This window comes from Phascolarctos cinereus, unplaced genomic scaffold (genome assembly GCF_003287225.1).
Source record: "Phascolarctos cinereus isolate Bilbo 61053 unplaced genomic scaffold, phaCin_HiC Scaffold_4;HRSCAF=312, whole genome shotgun sequence".
Taxonomy (NCBI): Eukaryota; Metazoa; Chordata; class Mammalia; order Diprotodontia; family Phascolarctidae; genus Phascolarctos; species Phascolarctos cinereus.
The window spans coordinates 546,138,928-546,165,431 of NW_027555847.1; the positions used below are offsets into that span (position 1 = coordinate 546,138,928).

At 37.1% G+C, this 26,504-nt stretch overlaps 1 protein-coding gene and 1 pseudogene across 2 annotated transcripts in view; both read left to right on the forward strand.

The window, feature by feature from the left end:
- The first annotated feature begins 208 nt into the window (after nucleotides 1-208).
- RBFA (ribosome binding factor A) overlaps nucleotides 209-26,504 on the forward strand; it is a 68,251-nt gene continuing 41,955 nt past the window's right edge. The window contains exons 1-6 of one of the 2 annotated variants that reach the window (XM_020986886.2): nucleotides 209-623; nucleotides 10,838-10,931; nucleotides 17,109-17,493; nucleotides 18,118-18,289; nucleotides 19,052-19,230; nucleotides 23,890-23,986. In XM_020986886.2, the coding sequence (XP_020842545.1) occupies nucleotides 17,112-17,493; nucleotides 18,118-18,289; nucleotides 19,052-19,230; nucleotides 23,890-23,986 (830 nt within the window). In that variant the 5' untranslated portion in view covers nucleotides 209-623; nucleotides 10,838-10,931; nucleotides 17,109-17,111. Of the gene's footprint in view, nucleotides 624-8,975; nucleotides 9,000-10,837; nucleotides 10,932-17,108; nucleotides 17,494-18,117; nucleotides 18,290-19,051; nucleotides 19,231-23,889; nucleotides 23,987-26,504 lie in introns of those variants that run through there. The other variant, XM_020986888.2, reaches the window with a different exon arrangement.
- LOC110208745 (putative monooxygenase p33MONOX pseudogene) lies at nucleotides 21,071-22,488 on the forward strand (annotated as a pseudogene).

Consider the following 26,504-nt stretch of genomic DNA (forward strand, 5'->3'; position numbering starts at 1 on the left):
GCCTTTATTTTAAGTGTTGGGTAGAAAGCTTTCCATCCCCAACAAGAGCTCAGAGCCCTGAGAAATTAAGTAATGTGTCCACTATCTCATAGCCTATGTCTGTGTCAGAGGTAGCCTTCCCTCCCTTCCCCACTTCCCCCCTCCCTTCCCCACTCCGCCCCGCCCCTCCCTCCAAGAGAACAATTTCTTCCAAGGCCAGGAAGGCACGGGAGCTGCAGGTACTTACAGCTTGGTCAGCTATCTAAGAGGCCAAGGTCATCCACTGCATCCCATGCCGTCACCAACTTCTGGACTTTTGTCTCGCCATTGGACTTGGATGACTTGAAAAGAGAGTGAGGCTGAGGACTTTGTGCAACTCTGCCTCACTTAAATCCAATTAAGTCAAAAGTCAAGAAGTCAGCCCCTGATTTGAAAAAAGGAAGGACAAACAACATCAAATGTGTCAGAGGGAAAACCTTGCATCCAAGTCTTCCTGACTACAAGGACAGCTCTCTACCTCCTGCACCCTACATCAGCGCCGGAGCTGAGACCGGAAGCTGGAGAAAGAAAGCAACTCCACCTGGGCCGGGAAGAATAACTCAGCAACACCGTAGCTGTTTGTAACCTTGGAGCACCAGCCCGAGGTGGGTCCCTAGGCACAACCCCCCGGTTAAAGGAGTGGAGCCACCAAAGGAAGTGGTGTATATGAAGAAGGCGGGGAATAGGCCTGGGTGGGCAGGGAGGGGTGGGGGGAGGTGCTGACCCCAGTGTGGCCCTTCTGCAAATGGGCCGGTTGATCTCTGGCTTTGGGAAGCGGCCATCATGATCTTGCCTCATTTCCCCCCTTTCATATGCAGTAGGATGACTGGAGTGGGAACGCCTCCCTGAGGGAGAGGGAACAGGGGCCAGAGAAGGGGAAGGAGATAAAATGAAGAAGCAGGAATTGGGAAGGAAGGGGATACTGATATTCGGTGCAGGGGGAAATTGGCTCCAAGTTAATGGCAAGAATTTAGGATGTGGGTCGATGTGTGCTTGTGGGCTCCTGGAGCTGGACCTGGAGGCAGGAAGATTTGAGTTCAAATTCACCTCAGACATAAAACTGTGTTCAGTTTCTTCATCTGTAATGAAGGGGGTTAAACTTGATGACCTGTGGGGTCCCTTCCAGCCCTAGAACCATGAGCCTATGATTCTGTATCCCAAATGGGTCATTCTAGGGATAAGCTTAACAGGAGAGGAAAATTCAGGAAATCCTCAATTTCCTCTAAATCAAACATTTTTGTGTCCTGAATGGAACACTTTCTGGTGAATCCTGTGGACACCTTCCCAAAATAATTTTTATTAAAGTTAATTTTAAATGGGTAAACTATATAAGATTATAAAGATTATAAAGAAAACCAATAAAATACAATTATCAGAACATTAAGAAACAAAACAAAACAAAACACAAGTTAGTGGATTTCTGCCCTAGTTGAAAATTAATGACAAAGACTAACCCACAGAATGTGACCTTTGTAAAAATCCAGGAAAATTGCTCAGTGGTCACCCATGCATTTTCCACCTTCACTGAGACAGCTTCCCAGGTATAGTCCTCATTCCAGAAAATGAGAGCTCTAGAGAAAGCAAGGATTGTCAAGAAATCCCATTAGCTTCCTCACCTAATAGACTTGTTAACAACAACAACAACAACAATCATAAATCTTAGCCTTAGGTTGACTTGGAGTTTCATCTGCTGGTCTGTAGGCAGGGACTGGAATTCATGCTCATTCCATAAACATTTATTAAACCCTGCTATGTGCCATGTACTGTGTTAAACAACTGTGGATACAAGTAGTAAATAGTTGGGATTTGCACATAGTTGGTCTTTAATAAATGCATATTGAATATAAGAAGGATGCCTGGAGGGGATTAGTAACAAAAGTCCTAAATAGGGGAACATGGGAATACAATTTGCTGGACTACCATGTATAACTGCATTTGGACCATACATTTAGTCTTTCCAACTATAGTGTGATTTTTTTTCTGTAGTGTTTGCTAACTTGCTTTTAACAAACATTTATTAAGGATTTGCTATGTTCAAAACAATGCTGTGCCCCAGGAATTCAAAGGCAAAAAGTGAGCAGGACTTGAACATACCTTCTAAGGGGACAGACAATATATGTATAAAAATACATACATGCATACACATATATATGTCTACATGTATATGTATATTAATAGTGTGTATGTGTGTATATATACACTATATACACATATCTATACGTGTATGTACGTATACACACACACATACACACACATACATAGAATTAATATAAGGTTGAGAGAAGGAGGACACCAGTAGCTAGAGCTATTATAGTAGATAAATCTCAGAACTTAAATCAGGGAGTTGTTTCAATCATTTTTCAGTTGTCAGATCCTTCAGAACTCCATTTGGGGTTTTCTTGACAGAGATACTAGTGGTTTGTTACTTCCTTCTCCAGTTCATTTTACAGATGAGGAAACTGAGGCAAACATGACTAAGTGACTTGCCCAGCATCATATAGCTTGAAAGTGTCTGAGGCTGGATTTGAATTTAGAAAGATGAGCCTTCCTGATTCTAGGCCCAGTTCTCTAATCCACTGTGCCACCTAAATGCCCCAAATCAGGATGACCGGCTTTCAGACTCTTAATATCAGTATAACATTGGACAAATCAAAGAACTCTCAGCCTCAGTTTCCTTTTCTGTAATAATGGAGAAAGTAATAATACCTACCTCAAAGTTATTTTGAAGATCAAACAAGATGACATATATATAGAATTGTGAAGATCAAGTAAGATAACATATAAAAAGTAGTTTTGAAAAACCTAAAGTGCTATATAAATTCTAGTAATTATTCTTTTCAGGAAAGGCTTCATGTAAAGCAGCGGTTCTTAACCTTTTTTGTGTCAAAGATCCCTTTGGCAATCTGGTGAAACCAATGAACCTGTTCTCAGAATAACGTTTTAAAATGCATTAAAAATACGTAGGAATACAAAGGAAGCCAATTATAATGAAGTACAGTTATCAAACTATCTAAAAAATAAGTTCATGGACCCTGGATTAAGAACCTAAACTTCGAAATAGGCATTTCAGCTGAGTCTTGAAAGAAACTAGGAGTTCCAGGATGTGGAGGAGAGAAAGGTTTGTATTCCAGGCATGGAGGACCAGTATGGCTAGATCAAAGCATATGACAAAGAAAGTTACATGTAAGAAGAGTGAAAGGTGAGAAAGGGCCAAGTTGTCAAGGGTTTTAAATGACAAACTGTTTACATTTATTAGCTTCCAAAATGATTTTCTAAAGCCAGGTCTGATCACATCATCCCACCTGCTCAAAAAACTTTGGTGGCTCCCTGTTGCCTCCAAGACCAAATAGAATTCCACTGGCATTTATAGCCCTTTGTAATCTGGCTTCTTCCTACCTTTCCAGTCTTCTTACAACTTCACTCTCCTTCCCTTATTCTATGATCCAATTACATTGGCCTACTTGCTGTTTCTCCCACATGACACTCTATCTCCCAATTCCATACATTTTCACTTTCTCCCATGCTTAGAATGCTCTTCCTCCTCACCTCTACTTCAGAATAACAGGCCTCTTTCAAGCCTCAGCTCAAATTCTACCTTCTTCAGAATGTCTTTCACAAATGCCTCCATCCTTTAGTCCCTTCTCTCTGAGATTGCCTTCCACTTAGACTGTGTCTTGGATGTACTTAGATATTTATTTGCATGTTGTCTCTCCTTTGTCAGCAAGGAATATATTTTCTGCCTTTATATCTCCAGCCCTTAGGAGAGGGCTCAGCACATAGTGAGCACCTAATAAAAAATTCTTGGCTTGGAGGTTGGATTGGAGAGGGGAAAGACATGATGTGGGGAAGCCAGTACCAAACCTGTTATAATAGTCCAGATGAGAAATGAGGAGGGCTTGTACTAGGGTGGTGACTGAGCAGACAGAGTTTTCATGGTATAGCAAACATACTATATTTGGGGGGTTTGTTTATCAAATAGGATCATCTGTTGACACTTATACTCATAATCTTATATAATATAATAATATAATAACAAAATACTTAATAGGTTTTTGAAGGCTGTGCCATCAAAGTATAAACTTTAGGGACTTTGATTTGGAGTCAGGGGATATAGATTCAAGTCCTGACAGTGCCACTTACTGTTTCAGAGATCCCTTTCAGCTCTAAAGCTGAACTTCAGATCCTATCATTCTGGAGGGATTTTGAGTATAGTCACCCTTAAGAGACTGCTTCCAGAGAAGCAGCCCAACTAAGTACATTACCAGGAGGCTGGCCACTAGGTGATGAATTCTTTGTACATGGCAACCTACTGAATAAAGAAAACTACAAAATGTCCTTCTATCCTATACAGACCCCTTTCACTTTTGAAGTAATTGTGGCAGGAGAATGGGTTGAGGATACTAGGAATTGAAGTTTTTAGAATGATATTTAAATAGGGATAAAGACTAGGCCTGGTATTTCCTTGGTCCATCCCTGCCAGCTATTTTCCCATATGTCTCCTCCCTTTTATGGTTAAAACTCCTTAAGAAAGCTGTCTACATTAGAGGCAGCTGGGTGGCTCAGTGGATAGAGCACCAGCCCTGAATCCAGCCTCAGACCAAACACTTGACACTTACTAGCTGTGTGACCCTGGGAAAGTCACTTAATGCCAGTTGCCAAAAAGAAAGAGAGAGAGAGAGAGAGAGAGAGAGAGAGAGAGAGAGAGAGAGAGAGAGAGAGAGAGAGAGAGAGAACTGTCTACAATAAATGCCTCCATTTCCTTTTCTCACTTTCTCTTGATTTTTTGCAGTTTGGCTTCCAAGCTCATCATGCTTTCTCCACAGTTACTAATGATTTCATTTTTTCCTTTTTCTTAATAGGTTTGTATTGATGTCTTCTGTTTCTTACATCACCATAGTTATCCCTAGTATCCTCCCCTCTTCCCTCACCCTCACAGAGAACCATCCCGTATAACAAAGTATTTTTTAAAAAAAGAAAAATAATCAGCATAACTAATCAATACGTTGAAAAAATCTGAAAACAAGTGCAATGTGCAATACCAATGGATCTCCTATTTCCATGAATGGGTGGGTTGGGGCTGTCTTTTCATATCTCTTCATTTGAGTTATGGGTACCAATGCTCTGTTGATTGCCAAATTCAGTAGCCTTTTCTCAACCATTATCTTTCTTGTCTTTTCTGTAGCCTTTGACATATCACTCTCTTCTCCTTGATACTTTCTTCTTTCTAGGTTTACATGACACTGCTCTCTCCTAGTTCTCCTCCTATCTATATGACCATTCCTCAGTTTACTTTGCTGGATGTTTATCCATGTTGCACCTGCCAATTGTGGGTGACCCCCAAGGATCTGTCCCAGGCTCTCTTCTCCTTTTATGCTATTTTGATTGGTGATCTCACCAGCTCACATAGATTCAATTTTCATCTCTATGCTGATGATTTTCAGATCCATTTATACAGCCCTAACACTTCTCCTGACCTCTGGCCTTACATTTCCAACTGTCTATTGGACATCTCAAACTGGATGTCCTCTAGACATCTTAAACTTAACGTGTCAAAAACTTGAACACGTTTTCTTTACCCTAAAACTCTACCCTCTTCCAAACTTCCTTATTCCTGTCATGGATACCACCATCCTTGTTGAATGACTTGGGCCCAAGCTCCCAATGTAGGTGTGCTTGACTCCTCACTTTCAATCTCTATATCCAATCTGTTACCAGGTTCTGTCATTTCTACATATGATACACTTTCACTGCCCCCACCCTGATCCATGCTCTCATCATCTCAGACCTGGACAATGATAATGCCCTCCTGGTTGGTCTCCCTGTCCCAAGTCACTTCCCACTCCATTCCATCCTCCGCTTAGCTGACAAAAATGGTCTTCCTAAAGGATAACTCTGACTGACTACATCACCCTTTTACTCAATAAATTCCAATAACTCCCAGAATCAAATATAAAATGCCCTTCATAATCTGGTTCTTTGCTACCTTTCAGGTCTTCTTACACCATACTCTCTTCCATGTATTTTGCGTCTACTGACACAGTTCCTTGATATTCTTCAAATAAGACACTTTAATTCCCAACTCTGCTTTTTTCCATTGTCTCTTCCCTCCTCCTGGAAAGTTTTTTCTTGTTTTTGCCTCTTGGCTTTCTTGACCTCCTTTAAGACTCAAATCCTACCTTTTGCAAAAAAGTTGCCCCAATCTTCCTCAATGCTAGTACCTTTCTTGTGAGATTACCTCCATTTTATCCTGTTTATATCTGTTATGTACCTAATTGTTTGCATGTTGTCTTCCCCTTTAGGCTGTCTTTTGCCTTTCTTTGTACTCTCAGGACTTAGGACAATGCCTGGAGCATGACTTATATAGGAAACTCTAGGGTAAGGAAATTCTTTCTACCAGTGCAAATTAGTACAGTCTGCAATTTTGTTTCTAAGGAGTTCTCTAACAGCTCTCCTGTGTGTGTCTTGAATTACTTTAAAATGTAATTCCTGTTAGATTGTAAGGTGTTGTTGGATTAATGAAAAGGAAATAAATATGTGGTTCTTCAGTCAATATGCAGCTGCAGGTATCCTTATCATTATGTATGGTTTAGTGGCCCACTTTTCTATTTGATACCTCTGACTTAGAGCACTAAGAGTTTAAGGACTCATCTAGGGACACACAGGTGGTACCTCTCAGACGCAGGACTTGAAAACAGGTGCTGAGCAAGTCACTTAATCTCTGTCTCAGTTCGCTTAAGTGTTTCACAGTAAAAAATAAAGAGAAACTGAGGCACAAAGTTCAGAGCATGATCAATTTATTAGCAAGGCAAGCAATTGCCAATAAGTGAGCTCCAAGGCCTCTCAAAGGTCAAGGACCTCTCTGACGGGAGAACAACTCTTTAATGCAGTTGGTTACCTAAGGTACCAGTGATGAAAACTAAACTAAGACTGTGATTAGTTTAACATGAAGATGAAGGGTAGGCTTAGGTTTGGCTTCACTCAGAGAGGAGATTTCTATTACCCAGGACAAAAGGGAAAAATACAGGTTTGACTCTCATCTTCTGGAAACTCTAGTGGTGGGCAAACATCCTATGATGACGTTGACTTGTCTTCCCTTTTCCCTTCCTCCCTTCCAAAAACTTACAAGCTGTGAGTCTTTGTGGTTAACCTGTAGTCCATAGGAATAAGGAAGTTAAACTCTTACAAACTCTACCACAGAGGCCTATATAATCAAGTTCAACTCTGATCCATAAGTATTGATACTTTGATTAGATACAATTCTCAATCAATAATTAAGAAGTAATATTAAATAAAGTAAGGTGTCAGTTTTCAATTATATGACTATAAAATGATGGTAGCAATAGCACCTCCCAGGATTGTTGTAAGGATCAAATGAGATAATTGTTTAAAAAAAAAAAGCACTTAGCATAGTGCCTTGCACAGTTTTCTTGTTGCTATTGTTCTGTCATTTAATTGAGTCTGACTCATCTAGACCCCACTTTGGGTTTTCTTTGCAAAGATTACTGGAGTAGTTTGTCATTTCCTTCACCAGCTCACTTTACCGCTGACAAACTGAGGCAAAGAAGGTTAAGTGACTTGCCCAGGATCACACAGCTAACAAGTGTCTGAGGCCAGACCTGAACTCAGGAAGATCAATCTTCAGACTCCAGGCCAGAAGTCTATCCACTAAGCTACGTAGCTGCCCTGTGCCTGGAACATAGGGAGTGCTGTATAAATGTGCATTCTCTCTCCTCCATCCAGTTTCTGACTCTAAGGCCAGCTCGCTGTCTAATATGCCATGCTGTTTTTCAATATGTAGAGAGCATTTTAAAATGTACAGGTGCACAAGCAATAAAAAAACCAAACAAACCATTAAGTACCTATTATAGTATGCTAAGCACTATGCTAGGCATTGAGTCAAAGCATTTATTAAGTACTTACTATGATCAAGATACTATACAAACCTCAAGAGATATAGACATAAAAAAACAGTCTTTGCTCTCAAGGAGCTTTCCTTCTACTGAGAAAGAGGAAGGATACAGTCAACATTTACACTGATAAGTAGGTGCAGTCTAATTTGAGCAGGGAAAAACCATTAACCAGGGTGATCACAAAAGGCTTCTCAAAATAGAAAGCACCTGAGTTGGAGCTTGAAGGTTTTTAAGACAGAAAAGTGAAGAAATGCAGTCCAGGAGTGGGGAGGAAGGGCAACCTATGTAAAGTCGTGGAGTCAGGAGATAGATTGCAGAGTTTGGAGGCTATCAAATAGGATAATTTGACTGGATAATAGAGTGGGTAAAGTGGAGTGTGGGAAATGAGTCTGGAGAAAGTGGGCTCAAGCCACACTGTTAAAGGCTTTAAATGCCAAGCTGGGGAATTCGTATTTTACCACAGAGATAATTGCATCTGGAGAGCAGGGAAGTGACCTGGTCAGACTGCTGCTTTACAAAGATTATTTTGGCAGCTCTGTAGGGGATTGTTTGGGAAAGGGAGAGCCTGCAAGCAGGAAGATCAATTTTGAGGCTAGTACAATCACAGTCTAGGTAGGTAGGAGTGTCATTCTGAAATGAAGAGGACTATCAAAGTAGGATCTTTCATCAAGTCGAGGGATTGGCAATTTGGGACCTCACACAGCACCAGAGTACAGGAGTGCCCAAATAGAGCAGAAGGGGTGGGATTTAAGTTCACTTGAACAGGGAGGAATACTTTGGAGCTACAGCAACAGGGAGGAGTTAAGTTGTTTTGCAAAACAGCCAAAGGGTGAGAAGCAATTGACATCTGGTCAGAATAATGGACTCCAGGTGCCACAAGTTTCCAGAGATATCACAAGACCTGCTGCAACCATGGGGTCAGTGAGGGTAGCCCCTTCTGATGACCACTTTCAACATAGGTACTGAGGGCCAAATAGGCCATGTTACTGGAGAGAAGAGAATAGACGCAAGGTGTTGGGGAGGTGGAAAAGACAGGACTTGAAACATCTCATTTGTCACTGATCCTGTGAGGTAGGTATCATTATCTTTATTTTACAACACACAAACTGAGGTTCAAAAGACTTGTGATTGTTCTACCGGCTGCTAAGTGTCAGAGACATAATTTAAACCCAAGTCTCTTCTGACTACAGGTGCCAAGATGATTTTTCTAATGTATTAATCTAACCATATCACACCCCACCATCCAGTGAACTCCAGGATCAAATGCCCAGTTCTCTGCTGGGCACTTCACAAAGTGACTTCTTCTGTCTTTCCCAACTTCTTTGAGTTTTCTCCCCTCTAGCCTGTCTACAATCCAGCAGCACTGGCCTACTTGCAACCCCTTGAAAATGACACTATCTCTAGTGTCCTTTACCTGCCTTTGCATGGCACTAGCTGTACCCCATACCCACAATGCTTTCCCCACACCCATCTGCCTCTTAGTTTCCCTGGCTTCCTTTAATATCCAGCTCAAATACTAATTTTTGAAAAGGTGTTTCCCCCATATGTTGTTGTTATTGTTGTTGTTCAGTCATATCACCCTATTTAGGATTTTCTTGGCAAAGATACTGGAGTAGTTTGCTGTTTCCTTCTCCAGTTCATTTTAGAGATGAGGAAACTGAGGCAAACGGGTAAATTACCTGCCAAGAGTCACACAGCTAGTAAGTGTCTCAAACAGGATTTTAACTCACAAGAATAAGTCTTGCTGATTCCAGAACCAGCACTCTATTTCACTAGCTAGTTCACTAATGACTTCCTCTCTGAAATTACCACCCCTCTATTTCTGGATATATCTTTTATGTACCTGGTTCCCCCATTAGAATGGAAGTTCCTTAAAAGTCCCCAGTACTTCACACAGGGTTTGACACATATCAAATGTTAATAAAGGCTTGTTAACTGTCTGACTATGCCCACTTTGCAGCAAGACACAATTCCAGACTTGGATTTGGAAGAATGTAGCACCTCACTCCATCTCTAGCCCTCCTGCAGTTTCGGGTTCATGATACAGAATATCCTTTTACCATTTTGGGGCACATAAGGAAAGGAATTTAATAAAGTAATATCAGTGAACAAAGATGCAATAAAACATTTTCCTGATAAACTTGGGGCCTCCTCCTCCATTAAAGGTACTCCTACTATCAGTGGGAAGAGTGTAGGTCATATGAGGACATCTGGTCAGGGCAACAGTGTTACTGGGATGTGGTATTTTGAAAACAGTAGGTTCTTCAAAAACATGAAATTGTCCTTTCCCTTGGACCCAGCCACTAGATACATATTCCAAAGATATCAGAGAAAGAAGAAAAAACCCATATGTGTAAAAATATTTGAAGTAGCTCTGTTTTGTGGAGAAAAAGAATTGGAAACTGAGGGGATGCCCACCAATCAGGGAATAGCTGAATAAGTTATGTGGATGTTATGGAATAATAAAAGTGATGTAAGAAATGATGAAGGGGATCCATGATATGTGAGATTTGAGGTAGTTGTTTTGGAGTTCTCTCAGAAAGAGTACCAGCATTGATGTCACTTTCATTAATTTCATATATTTTATCAGCTTGTTTAGGCCATTTAGGTTAGAGTTACTATAATTTCAAGCAGTGTCTTTTCATTTGTATCTCAGAATCCTAGAATTTCATTTTTCTTTAAAAAGCAGCTAAGTAAAGGTGATGGCTTATTTTTTTGCATGATTCAAGACTGGCTTAGTAGTTGGTAATAAAAAATATGTTTCATTCACTAAATGAAATAGTAATATTATTTGATAACGGTCTTTTTACCACCTGACAGGTTATAATTTCAAATCCCTCTCTCTCACAGTCATTACTGGGAAACTCCTCCTTGAATATAAAACTCTTCTCTTGTTTTTTTTCCCCTAGTTTATTTTCCTCTTTGGACAGAAATTTTGCAGCGTCATCAAGTAAATAATATCTTTTAGAATTCTGAAGTTCCTGAAGACAATTTCAACAAAAGGTAATTTTCTTTCTTTAATTCTTAAATCATTTTACAAATAAGAAAAAAAGGTTAATCTCTAAGCAGTCCAAAGTGCAAGTTATAATTATCAGTATCCCATGCTGTAAATACCTAAATTATCATTTGGTTAGGCCAAAAGAATAAGTACAAGTTCTTTTTTTTCTTCTAATTTCGAAGTGTGGATTTTAACAGTATAATATACTGTCTCACTGTTGTCCTTATCATTTGATCTTTAAAAAGTGAAAGTATTTTCTTTTGCATGTTATTTGTCTAAAGCCTATTATTTAGCAGCAGTTAAGAGAACATTGTTTTGTAGAAGGAAATGGCAAACCACTCCAGTATATTTGCCATGAAAACCCCAAATGGGGTCAGGAAGAGTAAAACATGACTGAAAAGACTGAGCAAGAGCATTGTTTGCCTAGCAGAGACACTTTCAGTCCTATAGTGAGGCATTAGGCAGATTGAAAAATGCTGAAAGCTGATAGGATTAGGGATGAATTTGGAGTAAAGTACCTACTGGACTCGTTAACCAAACAAGGAATAGAGGTAAACATAAAACAAAATATGAACATTTTCTGATTAATATTTTATCTTTTTCTGTTACATATAAAATTAATTTTTAACATCTATTTTTAAAAATTTTGAGTTCAATTCTCTCCCTCTCTTCCTCCCTTTTCCCCTCTCTGAGAGAGTAAGTAATTTGATGTAGGTGATATATGCACAGTCATGCAAAACATATTTCTGTATTAGTCATGTTGTGAAAGAAAGCGCAGGCAAAAAAAGAAAGTGAAAAATAATATGCTTCAATCTACATTCAGACTCCCCATCAGTTCTTTCTCTGGAGGTGGATAGCTTTTTTCATCATGAATTCTTTGAAATTGTCTTAGATTGTTTTGTTGCTGAGAAGAGCCAAGTCATTCACAGTTGGTCATTGCATAATAAAGTATTTTGTCTTACATTAAAATGGAAAAGCTTTTACATGAACCAAATCTGTGCAGCTATAATAAGGGAGAAAATGTTATTCATAAAAATGAAGTTTTTGCATCAAACATCTTTGGTAAAGCCTAAGTATCTAAGACATGTAAGACCAAGAGTTATTCTCCAACAAATAAATGACCAAAAGGTATTAATGATAAAAAAAAAAAACTGAACAAACCAGAAATGGAAACTACTGACAATCTTCTTTGGTTTTTAATTTAATGGTGTTTACTTTTTTTTAAAATTGTTTTTGTGAAGTTGACAAACACTAAATAAGTTGGACATTTCTGTAAATATAGTAAAACAGAAAGAGATGGTTATACATAGAACTGTGAATTGATATAGCTTCCTTTTCTTTTTAAATATGCTCTTTATCTCATATTTTCAAAGCTGTCCTGACTGCCTCTGACTCTACTGCCCTTCCTTATTTCTGTTCTCTTCTGTGTCTTAAAAAAATATTTCAATGACCTGCTTTAATTCTTTTTCTTTTATTAGTTAACTTATTTGAATTTTTCCCCTTCAATCTTTCCCTCAACTTAAAAAGTACTCAATGACTCTTGTAATAAATAAGTATGGTGAAATAAACAAATTGTTGTTGACTTTAGCTAAAAATGTCTTTAGTTATACCTTATTTGGTATCTAGAGGGTATCACCTGTTTTCAGGAGGAGGGTAACATGCTTCATCATCAGTCCTTTGAATTTATTGTTGATTGTTTTATTGGTCACAGTTCTTAAGTCTTTCAAAGTTGTTTTTCTTTATAATATTATTGTTATTGTATAAATTCTTCTCATTTTTCCATTCACTTCACTCTGAGTCAGTTCATACAAATCTTCCAAGGTTATGCTAAAACAATTTTTTTCATTATTTTTTATGGTGCAATAATGTTACACTAAATTTTTAAGCCATAATTTGTTAAGCTATTCTTCAATTGGTGGGCATTCCTTAGTTTCTAGTTCTTTGCTACAATAAAAAACTACTGCTATGAACATCATATAGATAGATTCTTTCCCTCTTTTGTCTCTTTAGATATAAGCTTAATTATGGATTAACCTTAGTAGTAGTAATTTTGAGCTTTTTTTTCATATAGTTATTCATAGCTTACTTTTCTTCTTTTGAGAACTTCCTGTCCCTATCTTTTGACCAATCGTCTGCTGGGGACAAAAAGAGCTGCAATAGACATTTTTGAATAAATGGGTCCTTTTCCTCTTTCTTTGATTCCTTTGGAGTATGGGCCTATTTGTGTTATTCCTAGATTAGAGGGTTTAGTTAGCCATAGATACAAATTGTTTTCCAAAGTGGCTAGACCAATTAATTCACAGTTCTATGAAGAGTGAATGAATATGCCTGTTTTCCTGAAGTCCTTCTAACAATTGTCATTCTCATGTTTTTTGGTCAACATTATCAATCTGATTGGTGTGAGGTTGAACCTTGAAGTTGCTTTAATTTGCATATCTCTGATTTGTAATGATTTGGAGCATTATTTTTTTGTAATTGATTGGATTTCTTCTCTTGAGAACTGCCTATTCATATTTTTTAACCATTCATCAATTTTAACCATTTATCAATTGTTGTTTGTTATCAATTGGCTTTTGTTCTTATAAAATTGAATCAGTTCCTTATTTGTCTTGGAAATGAGATCTGCTGATGGGCCATACTCAATATCTCCTAAACTGCTGTCCATTCCTTCCAGCAGTTGTTGTTAAATCAGTACTTATCAAGTAACTCGGCTTTATAGAATATCATTCTATTGTATTGTTTTGCCTCAGTAAGTTGTATATCTACTCTATTTTCCTTTTTTTAATTTTCAGCCTCCTTACATATATATTTGTATTATATTTTATATTCAACTTCTTTATTTTCTAACCACTCTCAAATCTTTTTGCTGATTAATGCTTTTTAGTATAGTTTGAAATTGGTACTGTTAGGCTCTATTACTTCCCATCCTTTTCTTAATTTCCGTTGAGATTCTTAATCTTTTGTTCCCTTAGCTCAGGGGTCAGCAAACTATAACCCAAAGTCAAAATCCACTTTACCTATTTTTGTAGAGCTAAGAATAGCTTTTGCATTTTAAAAATATTATAAAACTTTATTTAAAAATTTAAAAACCATTCTTAGCTCACTGATCATACAAAAATATGTAGTGGGACAGATCTGTCTGGAAGGTAGTTTGCTGATTGCTGCTCTAGATGAATTTCATAATTTTTCTAGTTCTGTAACGTGATCTTTAAAAAACTTGATTAGTATGGCACTGAATAAACAAGTGGACTTAGGTAATATTTTTATTATGTTGACTCACCTTATCTGTGAACTGTTAGTTATTTTTTCAGGTACTTAAGGCTACTTTTTTCTCCCCGAAGGATATTTTGTAGTTGTATTCATATAGTTTTTATGTGTAATTTTTTTTTTTAGGCAATTAGGGTTAAGTGACTTGCCCAGGGTCACACAGGTAGGAAGTGTCAAGTGTTTGATCTGAGTTCGGATTTGAACTCAGGTCCTCCTGACTTCAGGGTGGGTGCTCTAGCCACTTTGCCACCTAGCTGCCCCTGTTTCAATTAATTTTTAGTCAGCTCTTGGGGGCTTCATAATATCATCTGCAGAAAGCAATAGTTCTCTTTGCGAGTGTGTATCTCCTTGATTCATTTTTCTTGACTTTTTTTGGCTAGGATTTCTAGTCCTGTGTTAAGCAATAATGACGATAATGGATATCTTTGTGTTATACCTGATTTTATTTGAAAGGCTTCTTTCTACCTTTTTCCATTACATATAATGCTGCCTCTGGGTTTTTCATAAATACTACTTATCATATTAAGGATAGATCCATTTATTTCTATGTTTTTTAAGGATTTTTATCCTTAAATTGATGTTGGATTTTACAGATTCTATTGGTATAATAATGTGTTTTTGTTATTAATATTGTCTGTTATGCTTATACTTTTTGTTATACTGAACCAACCATGTATTCTTAGCATAAATCCAAACCAGGTCATAGCTTACAGTCATTTTGGTATGTTAATTGAGTCTCTCTCTTTTTTTTAAAGTTTTAATTAATGTGTTCTGTTTGTTACATCATCACAGTTATCCCTAGTATCCTTACCTTTCTCCTCCCAAGCAGTCAGTCATTCCATATAAGAAATAGTATATCTTTATAGAGTGGGAAAAAAAATCAACATAACTGATAAATACATTGAAAAAATTCTGAAGACATGTAATATGTAACACCTATGGACCTTCCATTTCAACTAACATGTGAATTGGGGGATATCATCATACCTCTTCATTCAAGTTATGCTTGATCTTTATAATTTTGTTACATTCAATTTTTTGTTTTTTGGTATGTGGTTGTTCTTTCCATTTACATTGTCATAGATATTGTGTATGTCATTTTCTTGGCTTAGCTTATGTCATTCTGCATTAGTTCAGGTTGATCTTTCCATGCTTCTCTGTATTTATCACATATATTATTTCTTACAGCACAGTAATATTTCATTATATACACGTACCAAAATTTGTTTGGCCATCCCCAATCAATGGCCTTCTACTTTCTTTCTATTTCTTTTCTATCACAGAAAGTGTTGCTATAAATATTTTGGTGTATATGGAGACTTTATTCTTATTAATAATTTCCTTGAGGTTGTTTGGTTTGTATTTCTCTTATTATTAGCAATCTGGAGAATTCTTTCTTCTGGTTGTAAATACTTTGCAATTCATCCTTTGAAAACTCTGTGTTAATAACCTTTGATGACTTATCTTTTGGGAAATCACTGTGGACTCCTCGCCAATATTTCACTTAACATTTTATCTTGGTGATCTTAGATTTATTGGTGTATAGGGGTTTTTTTGTCTGCTTTGTCTCTATCTAGTTTAGTTGTCAATACCATATTTGTATCATATAGTCTGGAAGGGATCCTTTCCTCCAAGGCCCCATTTCTGTAAATAGTTTATGTAATAGTGGAATTGATTGCTCCTTGAATGTTTGATAGAATTCACTTGGAAATCCATCTGGTTCTGCCTGTAGATTTGTCTTTGTGACTTAATTAATGGCACATTTAATTTTTTTCTGACTTGAGTTTTGTAAATAATCTAAATCTATATCTTGTTATGTTAATCTGCATATTTTGTTTTTATATTCATCCATTTTCTCGGTTATCATTTTTTTGCCATTGAATTGGATGAAATAGTTTTTGATAGTTTATTTCATCTTCATTTGTCATGAATTCTCTTTATTCAACTTTGATTCAAACAATTTGGTTTTCTTTTTTTTAAATCACACTAGTGTTTATTTTCTAAATTAGTTTTTTTAAAAGTTTTAAGCACCTCTTCATTTTATTTATCAATATGATAGGAACTTTTCTTGCTTTCAATTTTGTTAAGCTCTTGCTTTGTTGCAGTTTCATGGTGTGTTGTGGTGATGCTGTCTCAAACAATTCAGAGTCAGCTTGGTATTCAAAGTGCAAAATTTTGGCTTTCAAAATTTAATTTCAAAAATCAAATGTTCATTCCATAACTTGTGTTATCTACACTGACAGACACAGCTGTCTGTGTTAGTACCATGAAAACAATATAGGACACTGGATAGACCACTAATTCTGAAGTCAGAGGAAAAAAATAAAGGTGAGCTTTTCATTAAGGATTCACAAGTAAACATTTGTTTATATTATATGTAAGTTAATTTTATATATATTCTGATTGTTGTATACCCTATTTATTATAAACTGAAGAGATTTTCAACTCAGTAATTGTTATGCTTTATCTCCTCAACTGAATCTTATAAAAAAAATCTATAGAAAAAAATAGTTTTTCCATCAAGGGCCAGTGAGACAAAGGCAGAAATGATTCACTCACTACACTTTAAAAAAAATTGCTATTTAAGATATAAAATGTTCTATTTACTGACCTTTAAGCATCAGTAACACAGACTATTATTTAGTAAATTAAGAACATAATGAAAATATTCTTCATTTTGATGGTAAGGCTAATTTTAGAATAGACAAAGGCCAAGGTGGGAGAAAGCAGAGACGTGTATACTCAGCGTAGTATGAGCTCTAGGACCTGTGAGCTAGAAATTTTGCTAAAACCTCCAAACAATCATATTCCATTTTTTTGTAATTCAGGAAGTCAGTGATTAACTAAAGAACATACCCTACATTCCTAAAGATTTTTTTCCTTTATTACAGAAACCCTTAATTTTTTCTCCACAGGTCATGCAAAATCAAGAGCTACCTTGTGTTTTGATAAGTAGTTTTGAAGGACCCTATGGTGTGAATGAAGATCATGTAGAAGATCTTAAGAAACATTTTAATCTTATCACCATGCAAGAATTTCTTGAAAACAAAACACATCTCAGTCAAAAGATACAAGCAATATATATATGGGGAGGGAAACCACATATTGACCAGGAGCTCCTGCAGAGCTTACCTACCTTGAAGATTATTGTAAATCCAGGAGCAGGCCTGGATCATCTGGACCTGAACATGATTGCCAGCTTTGGTGTGAAATTGGCCAACACTCCACATGCTGTTACTAACAGCACTGCAGATATGGGAATGGCCCTACTTCTGGCATCAGCCCGGAGAATATTAGAAGGTAAAATGACCTTTTAAGCCATTTAATTTCATGGTAATTGATAACTAGGAAGACTTTATTTATAAAAATAATGAAAAAATATTCAAACTGATATTTAAAAATATAAATCCTTTTCATATTGTCCTGATTCCTAGATAATGTCTTATGAAGCTTATGTAAGTAACCCTTCTCAGAATAATGTTTTTAAATGAACAAATTAAAATACATTGGATCACAAAAGAAAATCAATTCTACTGTAATATTGTTATCAAAAAAATTTTAAAGCAAGTTCCCAGACCCATGGTTAAGAGCCCAGCCTTTTTTTTGACAGAAGATTGCTAGTTTGGAATAAATGTTATAATGTAAGTTTTTTTGCCAGGATATTCTGGTTTATACCATGAGGAAGACTATTACCTGTTCCCAATATGTGATGGTTTATTTTTTGCTGAAACTTTTGTGTTATTTCATGGTAGAAATGGATGAGTTGTATTCTGGAGCATGAGTTCTCAGAACAACTCATTTTATCAGAGATTATATGGCAGGAAGCAAATCACAATTTGTTCCTTCATTTCTTTGTCTTAAAAGTATAATAGAAATGTTTGTGGAGACAATTTCATGGCTTACTTGTGCATCTTGGACTTTTAGGGAATGAAATAGCTACTTCACCAGACACTAAGCACTTTTCTATTAACTGGATGGGCCAAGAAGTGACTGGATCTACTCTGGGAATCATAGGTATGGGCAATATTGGCTATAAGATTGCTCAGCGAGCCAAAGGATTTGAAATGAAGATTCTGTATCACAATAGGAACCGCAGGTAAAACTTCCAAAAAATAAATTTCCAAACTTAAGTTGAAGCTTTGCCTCTCTGAATGAAATCAATGATTCCATTAAGTGCCATATCGCAATGTAAAAATAAAATTCCTCCTGTTTCTCTGTGGACTTTCAGCCAGATGTTCTCCATCATTCTTCTCTTCCTTTCCCATTTCAGTTCCTGGATTTTCCCTCAAAAGTATATCTTCTTAATATCCAGCATTACTTCCATCCCTCTTTACCTATCCTGTTCCTCCCAGATATATAGTTGTAAAAGGGAGGAGTATTTTAAAAGCAAATAATGTCTTATAAAAAGTAGTTCTGACTTTTTGGACCACCCTTCCCCACAAAAGGGTGTTGGGAATCCCACAGTTTCTACAAAGCACACTTTGAGAACTATTACTCTATGATATCTGCCTTGGTGAATATGCAGAGGCTGTTTTCTCCCTCTCCCATCCTTTTTATTTCAAAGTCCCTTTGATTTACAAGACAATTGGAGCTAGGATTTGAAGACAGTTTTTCTGACTGTAAATCTGTTGCTTTCCCCACTGTAACACACTGCCTCCACGCTTCATTTATCCAATCTCAACTTAATTGTCAGCCCTTAGATTAAATAATGTGACTAAATCATTTTCCCCTTGTTTTAGGTTCCTTTTCAGTGACTTTTCCCTTGATTTTGTTCTTGGTCACTTGAGGTTTCTTTGGGCATCTTGGGCTGTCTCTGATTAGAGAACTCACTTTACTTTTTCTTGGTTAATTCTGACAGGAAGGTGGAAGAGGAACAGGCAGTTGGAGCCCATTACTGTGCACAGTTGGATGAGCTGCTGCAGCAATCAGACTTTGTAATGCTGGCCGTCAGTCTGACACCCCAGACTCATAAGTTGATTGGAAAGAGGGAACTAGGACTAATGAAACCCACCGCTTCTCTTGTTAACATTGGCCGAGGTAACAGATACTACAAGATTTGCCTACCACAATGACGTTTTTCTCCTTCACTGAAATGATGCAGCAGTAAATCTCAAACATTTGTCATTCTCTATCAACTTCCTTCCTTTGCAGCTCTCTTGACTAGAGAGTAATCCAGACTGGTGAGCAAGAGAGTTCAAATTTACCTTCTAATTGTAAGAGTTCTTGACTTTTTGGGAATATATTCTGAAACCAAGTTGTGAATAAATCAAGTAGAAGATTTTTTTATTCAGATTTTTTTAATACCTTTTGTGGGGAAGAACACCATACTGAATATCTTTTAAGATTACTCGTATACTTCTCAGTGTTTAGTCATTACTTTCTCAGCAAAATTCTTTCTCTTCTTTAACATTTTTATAATACCTTATTTAAATATCTACACATAATAATTATTCATATGTCCCCTCAAAATCAAGTCATGAGTTGAACATAGAATTTATGAAACTGAGAACCATAATAGAGTTTAGTACAGAGAAATAAAGTTCTGTTGATGTTGAAATGACATGACAAATCAGTGGTAATTGTATATGTCAGTAGTAGTTTACTGATCAGAAAGCAGTGGAGTTTGGATGCAAGAGCTCTAGGACTGGCTTTGTTATTAACTATGGCCTTGAGTAATCTTTGTGCCTTAATTACTTTATGTATATATGATAAAGATAATATTTGGAATTTGTAACTCACAAGGTTTAAGTAATAAAGGTAAAAGTGCTTTGGAAAAGTAAGAATATATAAATATATTTTCAACATATAAATAAAGAATGGGAATATATGAATCTATAATCTATGCAATTAAATATTATATAGATGATATACAAATATATAAATAATATATATAATATAATACATACATTATATATAAAATATGTAGCATTGTCATTCTAAATGATATCAGTATTTTCACCTGGTGCCTTGGTGACCATCTCAGGCAAGCAGAAACCTACTCCCCATGGAAGATGCATTAAAGGATAAAGTTAGTACTTCTGTAGGCATAGCACTGAACACTGGACACATAAATCTCAAGTTCTAGAGACTACTTTACTAAATACTCATTGATATTCAGAAAGAGCATCATAAAACTTTCTGCAATTCTGTGAAGTTCTAAGCATAAAGGAGAAGAGTTTCTTTCTCACCTAAATGCTATTTGATGGGACATGGACATGTCATTTTGAACCTGAAATGAAATGAGAGGCATCATGATCTTATGGACTTGGAGTCAAGCAAGACCTGGGTTTAAATACTGGCTCAGATACTTCCAGGTTGTTTGACCCTGGGCAAATCACTCAACCTCTTTGACCATCAGTTTCCACATCTGTAAAAGGAGGTGGCTGGAGTGTATGACCATTGACATCCACTCCTTCCAGTTTTAAATCTATAATATTCAGTTGTCATAATCAGTAGGTTACATTTGTATAGCAATTTGTTTTGTGAAGTGATTTGTGTACAATATCTCATTTCATCCTCTCAACCCTGTAAAATGGGTATTAGGGTTATTAACCCAATTTTGTAGATGGGGAAACTAAAGGCCGAGTGACTTGCCCATAGACACATGGATAGCAAGTGTCAGAAACTGAATTAAAACCGATGTCTCTTATTTGGGGGTAGCTAGGTGGCACAGTGGACAGAGTGCTAGGCCTGGAGTCAAGAGGTCTCATCTTCCTGAGTTCAAATCTGGCCTCAGACACTTACTAGCTATGTGACCCAGAGGAAGTCACTTAACGCTTTTGCTTCAGTTTCCCCATTTGTAAAATGAATTGGAGAAGGAGATGGCAAACCACTCTGGTATCCTTGCCAAGAAGACCCCAAATGGGGTCACAAAGAGTCAGATAGGACTGAAAAAGGACTGAACAACAATAACAATTCTTATTTGTAAGGCTGACCTTCCTTCCACAAGAACATTCTTCCTCTCAACTAAGCTTTAAATGTTCAGTTGCTCCTGAGTCATAAAAAAGTCACCTTTCGCATTGAAAGAAAAAAGTTGGCTTCACTCTACTTCACTGTTTGGGTCTTGGCGCTACGAGCATTGTGGCCTTGGTTCGCCCAGTGCTTGGTGCGTAGGGAGTGACAGGGGCCTGGAGCCTTGTTAGTCTCAGCTTCCTGTTGGTGGTGGAGCCTTAGGCTGCTGTGGATCGCTTCCCCCCACCCTCCTCACACAAACCCAGCTGTTTGTAAAGCCTCTGCATGAGATCTGCTTGGGACTCTGCTAGTTCATCACTAGCTGAGGAATGTTTCCTTTTGACATCTTTGTCCTATCTGCATAACTTTCATTGTGGGAATCAGAGTTCTGGATATCTATCTAGAGAAACACCTGGATCACAGTCTTTCATGGCAGCATCCGGAGAGCCAGATGTGCCTGCTATTGAGCACAGTACCGGTGGGCTTCTAGGCAAGATATCTTTGCCAACTGGAATGCATAGTTGGGCATTCAGTTATGATGATGTCCTGGAGGATCCCACACTGATGACTCCACCTTCATCTGACATGTGCAGTAAGGTTCTGTGAAAAAAGCTGGTCATCTCAGATTGGAAGTACCAACAGCTTTCCAAGGCTGAGGAAGAAGAAAATAGCTTCTCCATAGCCCCCTCAGCTTCCATTGACCAAATGAACAATGCCCCAGCAGTGAAGACCAAGGCTACATGTGTCATCATGAATTCTCTAATTACAAAACAGACACAAGAGCATCCAGCTCTTTGAACAACAGACCAGATGCAGGATACACTCCCCATAAAGGCCTCACCACAGAAGAAACCAAATACCACAATGTGGCAGAGGCAGTCCATAAATTGAAGTTACAAAATAGAGAAATGGCAAAAGAAGATAGACTGACTGCTTCAGCCCAGTTTTCTCCCAAGTAGTACACCCTATCCTTCTCCCAAGCAAAAACCTAGAAGCCGGTTTACTCATGGATCTTCTACTTCCTTACCTGGCCTCGATGTCAGCAGCATAGACTCTTTAAATAGAGATAGAAACAAACCCTCATCTGAAAAATGGAGCCTTTTTAGACCTTTCAGAACCCTTCAGAAATCCAACTTGGGTTTCAGTGTCCAGTCCCACAGAGGAACTCAGAAGCCATCACCCAATGGAGATCATTTGGGTTCAGGCTACTGGAATTGCAGAGGACCAGTAGCATTCAAGCCACCTAAGATGGACCTTCCCATGATGGAAGGAAAGAAACAACCTCCACGAACCCATAACAGCAAACCAAGGGAACTGAATGTGTTGACTCTTACAGGGTTCTAAAGGTCCCTTTTAATATGAGCAAAATTGCTTTCCCTGGTAAACCACTGTCATGTAGAGAAAGTATCTGAGACTTTTCTTTCTTCCCATCCACCTTGCACTTGACATAGGAACAATGTCATCCTGTGGAAGCAGTGATTGTTTCTTTAAATATTTGTAGCAAAGCTTGAATCTTTCTAATGCAGAAAGACCTATTCTGTAACGTCCCAAAGTTCATCTGAATAACTTCTCAAAGTACAATCGATCACAGCCAGTTACTGATCTACAGAACTAGATTGCAGGGGGCAAAGGAAATAATTAAAATCTAGTAGACTTTGTTCTGCATATTTTATCCAAGATAAACATTTGTTTGGTGCTTTTTTTTTCTTTGGTAAAGAACATTCCTATTTTCCATCTTAGTTGCTGGAGCTAACAGTTTCTTCTTAGAGAACACTACTACTGTAGAATCAAGACACTGGTTCAGGAACCCTGTTTCCTTTCTGGCCAAGAATAGAGAGAGGCAGTAGCCTAAGGAAAAGTCTTTTGGAAGTGGAGACTGCTGCTGTCCTGTGACACTTATGTAAAAGATACTTAAAAGGTATTATTAGCCTTTGGTTAAGGGCTTGAAGCAGAAGATTTGGTCTACTCTGTCCTAGCAGTGGATTTTTTCTTTTTGGAAAGACTGAATGCTAAGAATTGTGGTTTGTTGCTGAATTGCTACCTCCAGCATATAAATAAGTGGTCCGTGTTCACATTAGCAATAGCTGGTGTACTAAGCTCATAGAGACTAATAACTGATTCTGTTAAATTCTTAAGAGAGATTCTGTGCAATGTTTTGTCCTATAGAGGAACAGTACAGTTTTTTAAAAACTTGAAAGCTCCAGGAAGCTCAGCATAGTCTTCAGTGATCTGAGGTAAATCATCCTGTGACGTTTAACCTCCTCCCCAAGTATTGGCCTGAATCCTTTCTTACTAGAAAAGGATGAGCTGCTGGGAGAAGTAAAAGTTTTGCTCTTTGGGAACTTAAAACAAAACTCAGCCATCCCTTTACTCTCTCCTCCCACCCCAACAAATGATTGAAATAATAATTTTATTACTCTTTTAAAAAAAGAAAGAAAGAAAAAATGTTATATGGCCATACTTATTGTTTCCTTGGCTCCATTTTTATTTTTGTATCACAATCATTTGATTTTATGTAATTTGATATTCATGTGTTCCTGTCATTTGATCAGTTAGAACAGGAGTAACTATGTAGCTTTAAAGTTATTGAAAGAAGTTTAAATGTGGACATTACTTCTCTATTACATACATATATACTTTATATATATATATATGTATATATATATATATATTATATGTAGTCTAATTATCACACTAACAAAGATTAATTATGATGGTGACAAAGATACTGTTCTATTAATTCAGGTCAATTGGTTGATCAAGATGCCCTAGTGGAAGCTCTTCAAACTGGAATTATTAAAACTGCAGGATTGGATGTGACTTACCCTGAGCCCCTACCAAGGTAAAAAACAAAAATTAAAACAAACAAAAAAAACCCCAACCTGTTCCTGGAAAAAATTTTTAGACAAAAATAGAAGCAAAGCTTCCAGCCCATATTTGAGGATAAGAGTTTTCTTTGCTTGCTGTCTCAGTCAAAGACTCACAGGGTTTTAGAGGCCTTCTAATCCTGGTGTCCTCCTTGCCTCCCATCTTTGGGCCTTCTCTGACTTCTCCTTCATGCCCTCAGATGAAGTACCTTCCCTCCCCCTCCCAAACATACTTTCTACCTTTCTTTTGTTTGTTATCTTCCCCCAGTAGATAATTACTTCTTTAGGACATGGACTTTCTTTTTTTCCTCTTTTTATCCCCAGCACTTAGCAGAGTACCTGGCACACCGTAGGCATTTAATAAATGTTCATTGACTTTTGACTATCCAACCTCCCACCCAAGATAGGAATTCTTCCTATAGTATCACTGAGAGTTATTTGCCCAGCTTATAATTGAGTATCTGCAGTGACAGATTGTTTGGTACCCCTATGAGTCAGTCCATTCCATTGTTGAACAGTTCTAATATTTAAGCAGATTTTGGTTCAATATAAGAAGGAACTCCCTGTCACTTCTTCCCAATGGTCCTGTTCTACCATTTTTAGCAAAACAAATCTATCACTTCATCTATATATGCTTCAAATTTATGAACTCAGATTTTATGTCTCTATTTAGCCTTCTCTTCTCCAGGCTGACTGGCTAGTTTCCTCATCTGCAACATGAGGATATTTGACTAGATCAGTGTTTTCTCAAACTTTTTGGTCTCAGTGCCCCTTTACATGCTTAAAATTATTGGGTGTTTTATATATATATATATATATATATATATATATATTAATATTTTACTGTATTTGATATTAAAACTGATAAAAATTTAAAATTTTTTTTCTTTTTGGTGAGGCGATTGAGGTTACGTGACTTGCCCAGGGTCACACAGCTAGTAAGTGTTAAGTGTCTGAGGTTGGACTTGAACTCAGGTCCTCCTGACTCCAAGGCCAGAGCTCTATTCACTGCGCCACCTAGCTGCCCCTAAAATGTTTTTAAATTCACTTAAAAATAATAATAAACCCATGACATGTTAACACAAATAACATACTTTTATAAAAAATAACTATGTCTTCCAAAACAAAACATTTAGTGAGAAGAGGGGCATTATTTTACATATTTTTGCAAATCTCTTCAATGTCTGACTTAATAGAAGAGAGTTGGATTTTTTTCTCTTAGACCTCCTTTATCAATTCTCCACATTACTTATTACAGCAGCAATTCCAAACTTAATCAACAGAGAGGTGGATTTTTATGTCTTTTTCTGTATTCAATATTTTCTTTTGGTTGCTCCTCACATATATGGAGTTGGAAAATGGAGGAGTATTTTAACAGACAAATAAACACCTTAATATTCAAATAGTTGTGACCTTCTCTCAAACAAGTCTCAAGAACCCCCAGAAGGTTTTCTTGCTGGATAGGAAAATCTTTCAGGTCCTGTCTGGTTGTAAGATGGGATGATTCTTCCATGAATCAAATGGAATTTTCTTGAATTCTTTTTTATCTTTGTATTAGTATTAAACACGTAACTCCAGTTTGATAATAATTCTAAAAGAAACCAATAAAACTGGAATAGCTTTTTTCAGTTCAGGGTATTTCAGATCTCATCTTTTATTAAATGTAACATAATTAATGCTAACACCTCATGTTTGAGCTCTTCAAACTCTACATCTCTGATTAACATTTAACAGACTTGTCACTTCCATCTGTTGGTCTTAGCTTTGCCATCATTAACAACATAAAACAAATGCATTACTTCATCTATTAATAGTATAAATATTTGAAGTCAGATTTTCTGCCTCTATTTAGTCTATTCTTCTCCAGGCTAATTACCTGCATTAATTTTAACTCTTCCTCAGGTAATAGGTTTGAGGTGACTTTACCATACTGGTCACCATTCTCTGGATACAGTTTGGTTTGCTGAAGTTTCTCTTAAAATTTGGCAGCCAGAATTGAGCATATGAAATGTGACCAACGTACTGTATGATAAGGCTATTATTTCCCAGTACCTAGCACTACATTTCTATGAATGCAGCCAATAATTATACTAGCATTTTAAAAAAAAAATTATATAAAGCCACATCACATTGTTGGCTTATTGAGCTTATGGTCAACTAGAACTGGGAGTGGAAGCTCAGGTTTTTTCTTATGAACTCTTGACAACCTACATGTACTTAATTTGTCTTTTGTAGTTGATATTTTGAACCTCAATGCAGGCCCTTACATTTAATTCTTTAAAATAATACCTAGTTTTCACTTGGTATTCTATTTTTTTTTTTGAGGTAATTTTGAAGACGGACAATGTGGTGTATCAGAGTCCTGTATTGGGAGCCAGGAGTACTGGGTTCTAATACTGGCTCTCTCATTAATTCATTCTGTGTCCTTAGTTTGGGCCTCTAGTTGCCTCATCTTTAAGGTCCTATCTGGTTCTACAATTCTATTATTCTTCC